This window comes from Falco peregrinus, chromosome 14 (genome assembly GCF_023634155.1).
Source record: "Falco peregrinus isolate bFalPer1 chromosome 14, bFalPer1.pri, whole genome shotgun sequence".
NCBI classification, from domain to species: Eukaryota; Metazoa; Chordata; class Aves; order Falconiformes; family Falconidae; genus Falco; species Falco peregrinus.
In genome coordinates, this window is record NC_073734.1 from 15,243,229 (window position 1) to 15,260,625 (window position 17,397).

The 17,397-nt window shown below is 39.4% G+C and overlaps 1 protein-coding gene across 1 annotated transcript in view; it reads left to right on the forward strand.

Moving 5' to 3' along the window:
* TSHZ3 (teashirt zinc finger homeobox 3) overlaps positions 1–17,030 on the forward strand; it is a 64,689-nt gene extending 47,659 nt beyond the window's left edge. The window contains exon 2 of the mRNA XM_055818842.1: positions 12,240–17,030. Within this exon, the coding sequence (XP_055674817.1) occupies positions 12,240–15,439 (3,200 nt within the window). The 3' untranslated portion in view covers positions 15,440–17,030. The remainder of the gene's footprint in view (positions 1–12,239) is intronic.
* Positions 17,031–17,397: the final 367 nt, after the last annotated feature.

Sequence of the window (17,397 nt, forward strand, 5' to 3'; positions counted from 1 at the left end):
GAATTGCAACTTACAATCAAAGATTTAGAAAAAATGTCTGCTCGATAATGTCTTTTGCCATAATAAAATACAGCCACACGAGGAGTAAAAGGCTAAAGGAATGGCCAGACAAAGACAGATCATCCGTTTGTGCTTCGTTTGAGAGCCCGACAAAGCTGTTACTTAAAAATACCTACGCTGGGTACAGGAACATGGAGCCTGCCATCTTACATGTATATTTAGTCTTTGGTTATATTATTTCAAACGTTAGGTTGCTATAATAGCATGAAATAGATACCCCTACGTGATACAGAGATAGATGTTACATCATTGCTGCTATAATGCTCTGCTGCAAAAGGACTTCTTAAAGGATTTCTAATGATAATGAAAATATTCTGATACAGCATTAAGGATTTTGCTACTGAAATGTGTTTAATGTAAATATGCTGTCAGATACCCTTCAAGTAATTGACAAGAGCAGATGATTAGCAGTGTTCTCAATAGTGTTTTTGCATAATCTTACATTTTGACAGAACTCTTCAGCAGCTTTTTATTGTCAGTGCTCTGCAATCAGTAATACTTTTTCCTTGACATTTACTTTGTCATTATAAATCTTGTAAGTGGTCATTTAACTTGTTCAGTATGCATGTAAGAATATCATTACTAACATGTTTGAAAAAATGTCTTCCTGTTGAGGAACTATTGTGAAAGTAAACTTAAAAAAACCCTAAATGAAGTGGGTTGATGAGTGACTTTATTAAATAAATACCTGTCTGTGATCATCTTCTTGCACATATCAAGGATGATTTTAAAATCACTTTCTTATTGAACATTTGCATATAAGTCATCAAATTCAACCTGGTGGTTGGATTTTTTAAATTTTTATTTTTTTAATTTAATGCTGTTGTTCAGGTATGACCATTTACATCTATTCTGAACAAAATTAAGCTCTTATGATCCATAAGCATTCATAATTACATGCTGCATGTAACGTTAATAGTCAATATAATAAACCTTCATCTTTATTGAAGCATCTCTTGTTTCTACAGCAGTTCTTTAATCTATCTCAATAGATTTCTAGTGTACAGCTCATATAGATTTGGTCAGTGACAAGGGTTAGAGTAGTCTTGTAGAACATTTACTTGTAGCTGTGAAAAGCCCACATTCATCAGAGGATTAGGTCGATCAGATTGTACCAGGATCAATGGAAGGACTGTGTGATCCCTCTTAGGCTGTAATGTGTTCACCTTCTTTGGAGAGAATTCACATACACACACATTTCTCTGTCTTAAAGCCATTTATCTCAGAATGTCAAATTGCAATAATTAACCATTATTGATCTTAAATTCAATTAACTTCATTAGCACAGGTCATGATGAGGGTGCTTGTAAGGGAAAGGCTCTTGACAAGTGTCTTTTCTTATATGACATTGAATGTTCACAATTGTGGCTATGAACTATTCATATTGTGCCACAGGAACATCTTTTTAAAATGACAAGAGTTTGGTTGGTGGCTCTGAAGCGACATTTTAATCCTCTCCCCCTCATCTTCTAGTTCTCAGGGTTTTCCAGCAAATTTTCTATTCAGGAATCAGTGAACCATTTGTTTTCCAGCACATTATCTTAGTGTGGTATTACAGCAAACCCCACCTATTCAAATCCCCTTCAGTTCAATAGCTGGTGCTAGATAGAGACTCATTTACAAAAGCGTATATTAGTATAGTTAGCAAATGAGTGAAATGAATATTCAATGCTTCTTTTTGCTATACATACAAAACAAGCTGAGGCCATCTCGTAGAGGTAATCCTTAGAATCTCTGCTTTCTCCAAGTCCTAAGATTCATATTGCAGTCAATAGTTGTTTTTTCTTAAATGAGGGCTGAATAAAAACTGTGAAAGGAGACAAAGCTTTGTTGGCCCACAGTGAACTTCTTTTTTTCATGGAGAAACTTCATTACAAGTTCACAGTAGCTGAAATTGTGATTGAAATCGTTTGGATTTCTACTATACCATTCATACAGTTGTATGGCGTTTATTGTAAGGAGGCACTGCAACCCAAATAGCTATTGAAACTACTGTATAAAGGGCTTCAATAGGAATTTCAAGTTTGCAAGAAAAATGGAGGATCAGGTTGAAGGTCTCTTGGTGCATTTTGAATGTCTTATGTAGTCATGATCATTTATAAATAAATCTCCAAATAGAATGACTCACTGTAATACATTAAAGCATTTTAGGTGAAAACTTGATTTTGAAAAACTTGACAACAAAGGCAGCAGCTCGAGAGATGTGTTTGGTATTGGTATAGTTAAACCCAAAGTCAGTGTTTTGGTTACTGTTATCCTTGTAAGATGCGGACAGATTAGGAGCAACCAAAGATCTGGGAATATTACAGAAAGTAAGATGTTAGATTTTTTTTTTTTCCCCTTAGTGTAAAAAAATGCTAAACCATAATCAGAAAACTCTGAGAAATGTGGATAAAGAGAAATGACAACATCAGTTTTGTTCAGAAACAGATTTCTGTGACAATTAAATGGTCATTTTGTCACTACATTTGCTATTTCCACTCCACTATACAAAGCGTTTACTGAAAAGAGGCAGGGCAGAAGCAGAATGGGTTGATTACTGCATCTGAAGAAACTAAAGTTCCCTCACAACATCTGTTTGCTCAGTGAAGGATTATAATAATTAAGAGCTATTAGAGCCATATTGAGAACTTTTATGCTCATGCCTGCTTATCCTGGAGTTGGCTGTGAATCTTGTATTAGTTTGTTGAATGCCCTGTGTGCTTTTCAGTGATTAAAAGATGCCACCCAAATGCTGATATCAAGCAGAGATTGTGTCACTGGGTGTTTTAGTACCAGTGCATACAGAGAGTTTGGCTTTGTCTTACCAGGATGTTGACAGTGACTTTTATTTGGAAAAAAACCCCACACAAAACCCAGCAACAACAAATATTTTTATTCTTTGAGGATTCTGGTAAATATTTGTGTCCATTTGAGGAAATGGTAATTCTGTGCTTAGAAAAATTCTAGAGGCCAAAAAACAATTTACCCCCCAAATCAAACTTAGAGTCAAAGCATAACGTGAAGCTGTTTTTTCTGCTTATGAACATTTATTTCCTGCTGTAGTATGTGCTTGCATGGAGTGGGAAACTCTAACAAGTCTGTAGTACTTCACACCAAGCTACTGTCTTGGAAACCAACAGAAAACCACTTTTGTCTTACTTAGAGTGGATCACATTTATTCCTGATGAATAATTTATAAAGCAAATGTAGGTCATTTTTTCCTGTTACTAATGCACATACTAATTGTATTTGTTAAGTTTATGTGGAAGTTTTCAGACTGTGGGGCTGCTTGTGAACTGTTTGCTTCAAAAGTTTGTGCCTGGCTGTTAAATCCGTGGTGGCGTTTCCCCTGTGTGGCTGGTCCGCTGACCCTTAGCCTGCCGGCTGGTAGTGGGGAGCTTCGTGCTCCTTTGAATGATGTTCATTGGTAACCCTGGTGTACTTGGAGGAGGCGCATCCTTTCCCCAGAAACGTGGAGGGGTGGGGAGGGAAGGAAGAGGAAGGTACTACATGAGTGTTGATGAAACGGGAACACCAAGACCCGGACCTGACTCAAACCAAGCAGCAGCTGAGAATTCCCAAAGGGTGCGCACGGTCCCGGTTACTCATTTGCCTACTTCATCTAGTCCTGATGGTGCTTGTGAAAGGTTGTTTATGTGGTGACAGGGAAGTCCAAGTCGGGGGGGTTTCTCCTCCTTTTTCAGCAGGATCAGCCAGAAATTCCAGGATTATGCTCATAGGGACTGTTAAAAGAGTGCAAAGGGGGAAGGAGATACCCTCCCACTCCAGTGCTGTGACCCTGCATTGCTGCTGGCAGTCAGCTGTGGGCACAGACCACGGGACGTGAGCTGTTACCCAGCATCTCTGCAGCTGTGGTACTTTCGGGAGTCAGTTTTGTTGTGTATGTGTGACTGCAAATGTTGGACAAAACCCATAAAAATTTGGTTTTCCTGACCAGGCATGGTCTCAGAACTGTTACTCCTGTGAAATTTCTCATAAGCATGTTGTTCACTTCTGACTGTACAAAAACAACATCTGAAGGCAAGTTTTACATGAGGAAGCCTCTTTAAAAATCTATATGGTTTTGTTCATTGTACATGGGAGCAACTTGGACCTTGGGTCCCAATTAAAGTTTTTAATCTTCAGATCTCTTCTTGTCAAAAACTTGTAGAAGGTGGCAGATGAACTCTTAGAGACAGATCTCAGAGCGATCCTTGCACACCCCTTCCCATAGAGGAGCACACTGCAGTGTGATGGGATCGTGTGCTCTTCTCCAGATCACAAAAAAAGTGGTGTTATGTTTCATGGGTGGATGCTTTGATCAGATTTTAGAAAATCTCTGCTCAGCTGGTAGAATTCAGGGAGTTTAGGCACTGGGCAGAAACAAAGGCAGATCGCAGCCTTGGAGGAGAGAAGCATGATACATCACGTTGCATCTCCAGAGCGGTGGTAGAGCAGGCGTTTGCAGCGTACATGGAGCCCTGCTCTGTGTTGGGAGCAGAAGGTTCTTTGGAGGGGAGTTGTGACAATGCTGCTTCTTATTTCAGAAACCTTTCCTATTTTCCCCATTGTGAAAAGAAGTTTGCTGGCGTTCTGCAGATTCAGCATTTATTGGGTCCTAGCAGCTTGGCTTGGAGGAGAATTGTAACCACAGGCTCTGGGTTGTGCACAGTACATGCACCTGTAGGTATTTCACTGGCTATTTTGTCGTTATTAATTATTAATTGTTCAAGCTGTAAACTGGCAGTTATTTTCAATTATACACATGTATTGTACTCACATAAACACACTGGAGAAGCATAGGAAGAGAAACACAAACTTAAGCCATCTTCTTAGGTTTGTGTAAATAGCTGAATTCTATTTATTTATTTATTTATAAAAAGCCTACAGGAGTTACAGGCTCCTTGTCTTCTTGTCTGGCACTAGGCAAATAATTCTTAACTTATTTGGATTTCCAGATTTGCAGCTATAAATTCTGGGTAAGAATGTTTCTTCTACAGGGCTGCTGTGAAGAATAAACACTCATTGAATCTTTTGAACACCTCAGTAGAGTGATGCTGTCCAATAGTGCTAAGTTGTTTCTAAGCCATCATTTAATGTTATGGCATCCTGTTTTTTCAGGTGTGTATTTAATGGAGATAGTACATAAATACGAGGTTTGCATGGGAATCCCTCATTTAACAAATGTCTGAACAGTATTTGGTTTCAGAAAAATGAATGCCTCCCTTTAGCAGAACTAGTAGCAGCATTTGAATGTTTTCTCTCTTCATTTGTAGTTGGCCTGTATCGTAAGTTTCACATGGCAGCGTAGAGTCTAAAATGAATAGGAGACATGAATCCTGAACCCTCCTTTAACCTACACAAAACCCCAGGGAGTTTGGAATAGAGTGCCATGAGGAAAAGGTGCCTGCTGTAGACTTGTTTTGTTCTGCTCTTAGATGGCCCACACTTTAATGACACGTAAACTCATTCCTTATCGTCTCTTCACTGTGTATTCTTGTTCATGTAATTCTCAACTCTTAACACTTATGGTTGATTTGAGCTCTCTGAAGTTGCTCCGAATGTAATGCCACTGATGCTGGATTAGAGCAGCTGGCTAGCTTCCTCTGGCCTATTTCTGAGCTCTCTGTGGCACACAGCTGCAGTATTTTCATGAAGGAGCAAACACAAGTATACTTCAAAAGTTTCTAGTGCCTAATGACAGCCACCCGTTAGATTGGCATGCTGTGTCACATCCATCCACACTGATTCCCAGTAACTCAATACGAGACTCTTACTGGCATGAAAAGGCTGCAGATTTATCAACATGCAAAAAATCCAGCTAAACAAGCATTAACCATGCACATCACATCAAATTAACATGTTCAAAATTAATATTCTTGACCTTGCCAGTGGGCAGAATAATCAGTCTTGCAGTAGGATCGTACTCCGGTGTGAGGTACCAGCGACTTCAGCCGATGTGCGAGAGAAGTGCTGACCTCTCCACTTGGAAGTAACATTTCTCTCCCATAATAGACAGCCCTGCCTCTATGAAACAGAACCTTTGACCTTTCTAACAGGAATAATGTCCCTGTCAAGGTGCTGGGTAATCAGTATTGCCATGCCCGTTTAGAGACAGTGTTGTCATTTGCCACTCTTGTAAACAGGGCAGCCACTCCTACCTCCCATTGCTGTCGCCTAATGAGGAATATGCTAACATCTCTGTCAAGGAGGGAAGTCTCAAATACAATTTCAGTACATGGGAATTATCAGTCACTCTTGGTATAGAAATAGCTCATGTTGTGGGTGAAATGTTTGCCTTTCTTCCTGTAAGTGGAAGGCCTGTGGAGTGGGAGTTTTCTAACAGACTAATATAACTCTTTTATATGCCTTCATTTGCGTTAGGGCTTTGATTGACTCCTTCCACCAAGCTGGTTTTCTCTTGCCTCTGTTCATTAATTTTGTGAGCAAGGTTCTTTGGCACAGTCAAAGTGTCAGCTGGCTTTCTCTGGACTTGTGTCCAGACTGAGCCCCCTCTTATTTCCGAATGGTCCGACGGAAACTGGGATTTTTCATCGAGTACTTGAATTTTAAAGAATGTGTATTCTGTTTATTTTGTAGATGGCTGGTATCTGCTTTAAAACAGAATGGGAACGGTGTTTAGGAAGAGGCTGTGCGCCGCCCGCAGCCCTGGCTGTGGCAGGACCAGCCCTCGCAGCACTGTGCTTTGGTGGGGGGCGCAGCGGGGGGCAGGCTGCAAGGGAGGGTTTTGCTGGCTGGGTCCTACTCGCTGCTCCACTTTATGATCTGTTCTGATGCTTTTTCCCTTTTTCTTTTTGATTGGGAATATATTCATTCCGTAAGCATTGGGAGCGTTCCTGCTCCCAATCCCTTTCTGCTGCTCTCTTCTTTTCAAGTGTAAAAAGTATACAGGCTTGGATTTTTTAAGCGTTGAGAAGTTTTTTTCCAAGGTGCACTCAAAATCAGATGGTTTGAGAAATGGCCCTTAGTATTACACGATGATTTCAAACCATGCATAAATAAATGATAAAGCTGGTTGTAATTTTTTTTAAAATAAAAAGCTATTTGGTTAAAGCCAAAATATTTCCAAGAAACTGACTGGCTTTGATGAACTTCTGTAGTTAAGCATTTTTTCATGGGAGAACATTTGAATGTTTTGGTACTTTTTCAAGCAAAGAGCTTATATACTCGTTTAAATATGCCCCAGTAAGCTAATTAAAATAAATGAAAAAGTCTTTGTGAAAAATCATAATTAAAATAAGACATTTCAGAAGTATCAAAATGAAATATTTAGATAGATCCAAGCTAAAATACATCATCTCAGATGCATTTTTCAGGAAATAAGGGAAGAATATTGGAGAATAGCAGAATATGCCTTTAATGCTATGGTTTTGTATTTCCAAACAAACTCAAGTAGGTGTGTGTCCGTGTTACTGGGTGGATGTTGCCATGGAAGGGATGAAACCCATGCGATGTTTTTTCTCTTGTTGCTGGAGTTCCTCTGGCAGTTGGGGTGCGAGCTGGTAGTTGTGCTGGTGGGCATCTCAGGACGTGGCTGTTTGGACCAGGACATCACTGGGGTAACGGCTGTTCTGGCTGCAAAGGGACTTCCCTCTACTGGCAGAAACTTGGTGGACTGGTGATATTTCTCAGCTCTTGTATAGTAGAGCTCTGACATCTGCGTGGAGCCAGGTATATGAGTTTATTAGTGTGTATATAATATGTAGATCATTTTGGGCAGTGATGGATCACAGTATATTTCCACTGGCAAAGAAATGATCCGTAGCTCAGTTATGAAGGAAATTCCCTCTTGTGTGGAAATAAATTGCGTTATACCACAGCTCACTGTTATGTATTAGTATCAAATGCGTTAATTTCATTATTACCTAGCCAGTTTAGTTAATAATTATAACAGATATTAATGAGGGAACTGCCTGTTCTCGACTTCTCTCTGGCAGCACCTGCAGTAGGTTTCTGAACCCCTTTGATATCCTCATCTTCTCTAGAAACTGAGGGCCACACCAGGGAACCGCTTCCCATTTTTTTGTCAAATGTTACGCCACACTGACACCATTGCTCAGGCAGGCAATTTCCTGGGAGTTATGGTGCCCTGTAAGATGTAAACTAAAAACTTTTTTGAGAATTGTATTTTTTTTATTTCTTTTACTCTGGAAAAACAAAATCTTGGGACCACCTAATTTCTTTCATTTCCATTCTTATTAACTTTTCTGTCGTTAGAATTGCCTTTAAAGTTGGGGTTTTTTTTCCCCTCAGACTTTGCTGTTGAGATATTGTAGAACAGTTTTACAGGTGCCCTGCTGTTTCAAACATTTATTCTACACTTGAAAAACATCAAACCAAGAGTTTTTGTTTTTTTTTTAATAAGAAGGTAACAGCTGAGTAACGATGGGCAGGAGACAGTGCCTCTTAAAGACATTATCTCCACCAGGCAATGGGTCTCAGTGAAAAGATTTTATACCATCTCCTCCTGGTTTTATTCTCTGCTTTCATAGTCTCTTTGATCTTCCTGCAGGTACTTAACCAAACAAATTTCTCTGCTGTGGACCTCCTCGTCCTTCTTTCTGTTGCAGCAAAGCTGTTGCCTTCACCTGTACTCAGACAGAATATAGATCGTCTCACTCCCCTGAGCAAGATCTGGTGGGGCAGGGATGGATCAGAGATTCCCTTGGTTGCAGACGGGCTCCTTTCCATGAGTACCTGCACGGAATCCCATACTCCCTGCTAGCGTGGGACTGAAGGCTGGCTTTAATCCTCTTTCCTCTTCTGTCCCGCATGCTGGTAACAATTCAGCTGGGTTTTCTGGGACGAAACATGTCAGTCACTGTAAAGCTACCAGTAGTCGTATTGCAAAACCTTTGAGTATGCCCCAAGTCTGCCATCGCAGGTTGGTCCAGGACTTGTTGGGTTGCCTTACATTGCCCTGAAGGCAAATGATTAGGTTATGGGCCCTTGGGATAAGGAATTAGAAGCTGCTGGCATAAACTCCAGTTTAGGAAGGTGTTGTAAGTCTTAGGCTATTTGCTAGAGCATCCTTATCTCTTGCATAAGTACTTGGTTGAAGAAGTTGGGGGTGTTGTCACCTTTCATCCCTCCTCTCCTTTGTGCAGGGGAAAGAGCAGAAGGGGTTGTTCAAACTGTCAGTTTATTGAAGTTGCAGTTGCTGGGTTAAATTCCATACTGTCCTTTCATTTCCTACATTTCTGGATAAAAGACTGATGTCACAAGTTGGCTTTGCAACTTGAGCTTAGGAAGGAGAACAGCCATAGAGGAGGCAGCTCCTGGTTAACACGCAAATATGCTTGATAGTTGGTGAAAAGGGCAAAGAAAGCATGAAAGGTAAATAGATTTACATTTAGATGAGCTGCGTGCTGGAGGTTTTCCCTAATGTAAAAGTCACTCTCTAAAAAACCTGTGAATGTGACAATGCAAGTGTTTCAGTCCAAACAAAATTCTTAAGATGTCAGCAGTAAGAGAATAAAAATGTAAAGGAAAACACACTAATTAGGGACTTGATTCTGTGACCCCTGTTTGTGTTGGTGAGCATCGGTCCCCAGGAGGACTTTCTCTGTCGTGCGGGGATGGAGCCCAGGGCTCTGGTATGCGATGTGTTGGTGGGAATGGGTGGTACATGCTTGCACTAGCACTCTGGACATAAAGAGCAAAAGACAGGTGCAGTTACAGAGTGCTTTGGTGTGCCATCTCAGCTCACAGGTGTGAATGAGATCTTTATAATGCAGGCAGGGTGACAATGACCTTGGATTTTCCATACTTTCTAAAAAGGGACTTAATCTTCAGTTTGGCAACAGATGCAAGGGAATGGGAGTTATGAAAGAAAAACTCTTTTCACAAGGAGGAAAAGAACAAGGGTACATTTACTTCCAGGTCAGAGGTTTCATGCTGTTGTGCCTTCCTTCCATCCTTATTCATATCACTAGGATATGGTATGGTTGAGAGAGACGTAGGTGATAGCCAGTTGTTTACCCACTATCAGTAGTTAAAATTTTTCGGCTTTAGAGAGTAATTGGAACTGCTTTAGTCTCCTTTGCTAAAGTTTTTGGTAGAGTTTAGAAACATGATGGAAATAGTAATTAAGATGAAAAACGATCTGTATGATCCATAGGGAAATGAAGGGATTGAATGAAATTTCATGAAAGAAATTGCATGCAACTATTCTTTGTAGAGGTTTTGTTGCAAGTGTTTGCAGGGTAGGTGCTGAGCCTTGCTACAAATTGCCGACATGACTGTAGTATGCATAAAATAATTATATTTTTGAAGTATTTTGAAAAAGCATAAAATAGAGCAAAACAGCACAGCCCTGTTTCATTGCATGTACTTATTGTTAAAGTCTGATCTTTGTATCAGCATCTTTGAAACATCTTATAATAAAGTTTTTAACATCTTTCTTTCAAACCACATTCTCCTGAGGGTTAAAAATAGGACCATTGCTGTGTGAATTTTCTGCCTTGAAATTATCTGAGCTGAAATATGTAATCACTATTATGTGTTGCTCTTATGTGATATGTTTGTGCTTTCAAAGGTTTAACTTGTATTCTGAAGATCAGGTTATAACTTCACATGCTTGGAGGAAGATTCACTGCCATTCATCCATGTGAAAGAACAGTAGTGAATATTTTGTGTTACCTAACTGAATGAAGAAATACTCCATGTGAAACTAAAAGCCTGATTTCATTGTTACTTTAACGGTTGTTTTGTCTCTTGTGGTTTTCTGATAACATTTGAACATATTTTCCCTGAAAGAAGTTTGCAAGGTTCAATACTGTATATGTGATATCTACTATACTGTTCTACATTTTTCACTCTATTGGTTAAAGTAGGTCTTTCTGGGGTGTAAACTGGTATCTTCTCTGCACTATTGCCTGAATAAATGAGCTCTAGATTATTCAACGTGTTTAAGATATAGATGCCCACACATTCCATATGTGTTGCAGAGAAGGTCAAAAGTCAAGAGTCTTCAACCGTAATCTACTGGAAATGCATTTTTTTTCAAGTTTATAGTTGTATCTGTGAGAGATTGCAAGTAAAATTTAAGTTCCACGTAATACAGAACAGTCGCGTTCTATTTTTGCTTTCTTGCTTAGCTGTAAATTAATGCATTATATAGAAATAGATAATTTTGACCAGTTAATGATCCTTCTCTTAATGTTTCCGTAGTTCTCTTGCCTGAAGGAAAAGCTTAGGCAGACTCAATATATGTAGAATATGTGCACGGAAGCACCATGGAAAAAAAAATATGTTTACTGTCAGTCCCCAACTATGCTATTCAAGGAGAGTATCTCAGACTTACATCACCAGTTGCGTTACTTGAGGGGGGAAAAAAGACAGGATCCCTGTTGGGTGTCCGTGTAGCTTATGCTGAGTAAATATTGACAAAGTAGTCTAAAGAGCAAACACTTTGACATTTGTAAGGTCCACTGGAAGGTCTTGTATATATTTATACAGCAAGAATGAGTACAGCATACCAATTTTCCTGAACTAGCTCCTGACATAATTCTGCATGGGCTTTTTTGTTGGGAAAGGTATGTTTAAATGTGAACGGGTCATTTGTTACACCCACAATGAATATCCTCAAATTGCTCTTAGTGAGTTTTTTGAAAAGGTTGCATCACCTGCTTTTACTATCTCCTCCTCTAAAATACGATACTGTTAATAATGATAATTAAAAAAAAAGCCCACCTCTTTTTTTACTATTGTAACTGGGGATTTTTTTACTTTGTAGAAATTTTTGATGTTTGTACTCTATATTTATTAAAGATTGAGTCTCAAAACTGTAATGAGCAAAAAATGCGTGCTTAATTTAAATTGTGAATCTGTCTGTTAAGAAATGCATTAGGGGTAGGAGAAGCATAAGACATATTAATTGACAGACAGGAACTGCTGTCTCTGAGGTTGATACAAGTAATTTATTACTTTAGAAATGAATGCCACCTCCAGAATGTGCTTCATTAATTTCAAATTTAGTTTTAATTTCAAGCTGTTGCCCCTTGAGAAGAATAAGGTGGCAAATTATGTTTGAAGAGCAGATTTTTTTCTTGCTCTGAAGAAACACTAAATTTTAACTGTTTAATTTTACAAATAAGTACACTTCTTTGGCTAAAACACTTAACCAGAAGTGTGCTCAGAGGAAACTAACTTATATTTTCTTCTCTTCACAATAGCCTATGTTTCAGATGAACTAAAAGCAGCAGCACTGGTGGAAGAAGATGTGGAACCTGATGAAAATGCAGTTGATGGGGAGCCTTCGGCAAAATATGCATGTCCAGAAAAAGACTTCAGTAAGAACTGCCAAAGCTACCAAAACTCTCCAGCAGCTGAATTTTCCAGCCATGAAATGGACAGTGAGTCACATATCAGTGAGACAAGTGACCGCATGGCAGACTTTGAGAGCAGCTCTATTAAAAATGAGGAAGAAAGCAAGGAGGTTTCGATACCGCTGGAAGACTCTACTGTATCTGATAGTTTAGAACAAATGAAAGCCGTATATAATAACTTCCTCTCCAATTCCTACTGGTCCAATCTCAATTTGAACCTTCACCAGCCGATTTCGGAAAAAAACAATGGTAGCAGCAGCAGCAGTAGCAGCAGCAGTAGCAGTTGTGGAAGTGGCAGCTTTGACTGGCACCAGACTGCTATGGCTAAAACACTGCAGCAAGTTTCTCAGAGCAGAATTCTTCCTGAACCGAGTCTTTTTAGCACAGTTCAATTGTACAGACAAAGCAGTAAGCTTTATGGCTCTATATTTACTGGAGCCAGTAAATTCCGCTGTAAAGACTGCAGTGCTGCCTATGATACTTTAGTAGAATTAACAGTGCACATGAACGAAACAGGACATTATCGAGATGACAACCATGAAACTGATAACAATAACCCCAAAAGATGGTCGAAACCTCGTAAACGTTCTTTGCTTGAAATGGAAGGGAAAGAAGATGCCCAGAAAGTATTAAAGTGTATGTACTGTGGTCATTCATTTGAATCTCTTCAAGATTTGAGTGTTCATATGATCAAAACAAAACACTACCAAAAAGTGCCTCTGAAGGAACCTGTTACACCTGTAGCAGCAAAAATTATCCCAGCTACTAGAAAGAAACCATCACTGGAGCTTGAACTTCCCAGTTCTCCAGACTCCACAGGTGGGACACCAAAAGCAACAATCTCGGATACCAACGATGCACTTCAAAAGAATTCTAATCCTTACATTACACCAAATAATCGCTACGGTCACCAGAATGGGGCCAGCTATGCCTGGCACTTTGAGGCAAGGAAATCTCAAATTCTGAAGTGCATGGAGTGCGGCAGTTCGCATGACACTCTGCAGGAGCTCACGGCTCACATGATGGTGACAGGACATTTTATTAAAGTCACTAACTCTGCCATGAAAAAAGGAAAGCCTATTATAGAAGCCCCATCGACACCAACGATAACGTCCTTAGTAGATGAGAAAGTCCAGTCTGTGCCACTAGCTGCCACCACTTTTACATCTCCTTCCAATACACCCTCTAGTGTTTCCCCTAAATTAAATGTTGAAATAAAAAAAGAAGTAGATAAAGAAAGAGGCATTGCTGATGAGAAAATGAAGGACAAAGAGAAGTCAAGTGAGGATGAGGAGAAATATGATATCTCCTCAAAATACCATTACTTGACTGAAAATGACCTAGAAGAAAGCCCTAAGGGGGGATTAGATATATTGAAGTCTTTAGAAAACACAGTTACATCAGCTATAAACAAAGCCCAGAATGGCACGCCAAGCTGGGGTGGCTACCCCAGCATCCATGCTGCCTATCAGCTGCCTAATATGATGAAGCTATCGTTGGGTTCATCTGGGAAGAGTACGCCATTAAAACCTATGTTTGGAAGCAATGAACTAGTATCACCAACTAAAAACCAGCCCTTGGTGTCTCCACCAAGCAGTCAGACCTCGCCGGTGCCAAAAACAAACTTTCACGCCATGGAAGAGTTGGTAAAGAAAGTCACCGAGAAGGTGGCTAAAGTGGAGGAGAAAATGAAAGAGCCTGAGGGAAAGCTTTCTCCAATGAAGCGTGCGACGCCTTCTCCGTGCAGCAGTGAAGTCAGCGAACCGCTTAAGATGGAGTCCTCCAATGATGGTGGCTTTAAAAGCCAGCAGAACAGCCCAGTTCCTCAGAGAGATGGTTGCAAGGACAGTCCAACTGTAGAACCTGTGGAAAACGGGAAAGAACCCATTAAGTCCATTGTAAGTTCCTTAAGTAGCAGCACAGCTATCATTACTGATCACCCTCCCGAACAGCCATTTGTAAACCCATTAAGCGCACTGCAGTCTGTCATGAATATTCACCTTGGGAAGGCAGCAAAGCCATCTTTGCCTGCCTTGGATCCAATGAGCATGCTTTTTAAAATGAGCAACAGTTTGGCGGAGAAGGCTGCAGTGGCCACCCCACCTCTACAGTCCAAAAAAACAGACCACTTAGACCGTTATTTTTATCATGTCAACAATGACCAACCCATAGATTTGACGAAAGGCAAGAGTGACAAAAGCTGCTCTTTGGGTTCAGCGCTTTTGTCATCCACATCGACATCTTCTGCATCTTCTTCATCTACAGTGACAACAGCAAAGACATCTGCAGTCGTGTCATTCATGTCAAACTCGCCGCTACGCGAGAATGCCTTGTCAGATATATCTGATATGCTGAAGAACCTGACAGAAAGTCACACATCAAAATCTTCCACACCTTCCAGCATATCTGAGAAATCTGACATTGATGGTACCACAATAGAGGAACCAGAAGAGAGTACACCAGCTCAGAAAAGGAAGGGACGTCAGTCTAACTGGAACCCTCAGCACTTGCTCATATTGCAGGCCCAGTTTGCAGCTAGTTTACGGCAGACTTCAGAGGGGAAATACATCATGTCAGACTTGAGCCCTCAAGAAAGAATGCACATTTCCAGGTTTACGGGACTTTCGATGACCACAATTAGCCACTGGCTAGCCAATGTGAAATACCAGCTCCGAAGGACGGGGGGAACTAAGTTCCTTAAAAATTTGGACACTGGGCACCCAGTGTTCTTTTGTAATGACTGTGCTTCACAGATCAGAACTCCTTCAACTTATATCAGTCATCTTGAATCGCATCTGGGTTTCAGGTTAAGAGACTTGTCCAAACTGTCCAGTGAACAGATTAACAATCAGATAGCACAAGCAAAGTCACCGTCTGAAAAGCTGGTGACGTCCTCTCCAGAGGAAGATATCGGAACTTCTTATCAGTGCAAACTTTGTAACAGGACTTTTGCAAGCAAGCATGCCGTTAAACTTCATCTTAGTAAAACACATGGAAAGTCACCAGAGGATCATCTTCTGTATGTTTCAGAGTTAGAGAAGCAGTAGCATTTGCTTTTGATTAAAATAACTGTAATTTGCTTTGAGGAAAACTGTCAAAGACGCCTTAAAGCTACTGTTTAGTTCTTGGCACATGTTCTTATTTTAACTCCACAGTCACTCTGGGCTGAACTGTTTTGTATAACTGTACAGTGTTTAAATAGAGGTGCATAATCAGCTGTTGTTACTGGTAAAATATGAAGGTTAAAATGCAGTGGTAAGTGTTTGGAACTTTGTGTAAATTGGATTTAGTTGCTGTGCATCCCTCTGATGCATCAAGCTGCATGCATTAACAGACAGTTTAATTAAGCATTTATAACTAATTCTGGTGCACTTTTTTCATGTGACCTAAGTGTGCTGGTATTTCTCACCCTATAATCTTTAGCCCTCTGAGTACTTTGAAGCACTTTTGCATTAATTTGGTAAAAATGTATGGATATGGTTTTTTTAAACCCTTAGCAGCTTAGTTCCGATTACTAATATGAACCTCCATTTATGCAGAGGTGTCTCACACCTTGAAATTTAAAAATATAATTTTCACATTGAAACATAGATGTATATAGTGTATAGATTTCAAAATCTCTTATGGAAAATGTGATTGTGGTTAATGCCATTTTCTTTTTCTTCAGCATTTTTAGCAGCAGTGGGTTTTGTACCTGATAAGCCCCAGGTATAAACTGTACCTATGTATAGTGTATATTTCATTTTTTAGATCTAACAGTTTTTCTTTTAACATCCAAACATTGTAAATTATATGATGAAAGATACCACAGATAGCATTTATAAAATATTCAGAAACATTATTCTTAAAGCAAAGTATGTTTTGTTTTGTTTTGCTATACAGTACATCTATATTAATAGAGGTTCATGTTTAAATTATACATATTTATTAGTGTTGCTATCATTTGTTTATTTTTGGGTTTTTTTTTTTTAACCATCTGAAGAAACAGAAGCCACGGACTGCATTCCTGGCATGCATCCTAACTGTTTTGCACAACATGACTTTTAAAGGTATTTATTAGTAAAAAAAAAAAAAAAAAAAAAAAAAAAAAAAAGAAAAGACAAAAAATAATTCAAAATAAACTCAGTGCTCAAAGGGTTAAATCTATTTGAAAAACTTGTACTGTATTTCCTAAACATTGATAAAGCCTTTAAAATGTTTGTACTGTAATACTTTGCTTAAAAAGTTATGAGGCATTCTGTGATATAACCTCTTTTACTTATTTATAAGCACTCTTGGTTGTTATTTCCTATTGTAGAATGCCTTTTTATTTCAATTGGTAACTTTCTGTTTTGTTCTGCCTAATTATTCTCCCAAGATTCCATACTGCAGCTTTATCTTTAGGCATATGAAAGGTAACCCGTGGTTACCAGCACACTAAGTGATTCTGTTCGTCTCCATTTTTGGCAGTTAATTTGCAGAAGTAACTGACAGCTGACACCATATGAGAATCTATGTATAAAATATTGGCATGTAAACAGCACAGACACTGTAATGCACTCTGTGCCCTGTTTTGTTGTTGACAATGAAGCACCATTATATGACTCTTCATATAACCTTTTTTTCTACAGCAGCATTAAAATTGTCTTTTTGCTATAATTTTGTGTTGCGTTCACAATTATGTCTGAAATGTGCTACGACTAACGAGCACATTAAAATTAAATTGTATGCTATCTGTTTATGACTGAAGCTTGAGTAGGTTTCTTCATCTGCCAGGTGCTGGCAGTCAAAAGCTGCACATAAATCACTGGAGTTTTAGTGAACTTTAGCATTTAAAGAGCAGGGTAGCACTTATTCAAAGGCTGCATTAACAGATTTTTTTTCCCCCAGCAAAGATAAATGAGTATTATAACTCCTTTTTGAACATCAGGTAAGGGTGACTGTGAAGACGGGGTTTATAAGCAACGTGTAGCAAAGCAAATAGGTGTTTTGCTGTGCTGTGTATTCGCTACTAGCACGCGTTCCC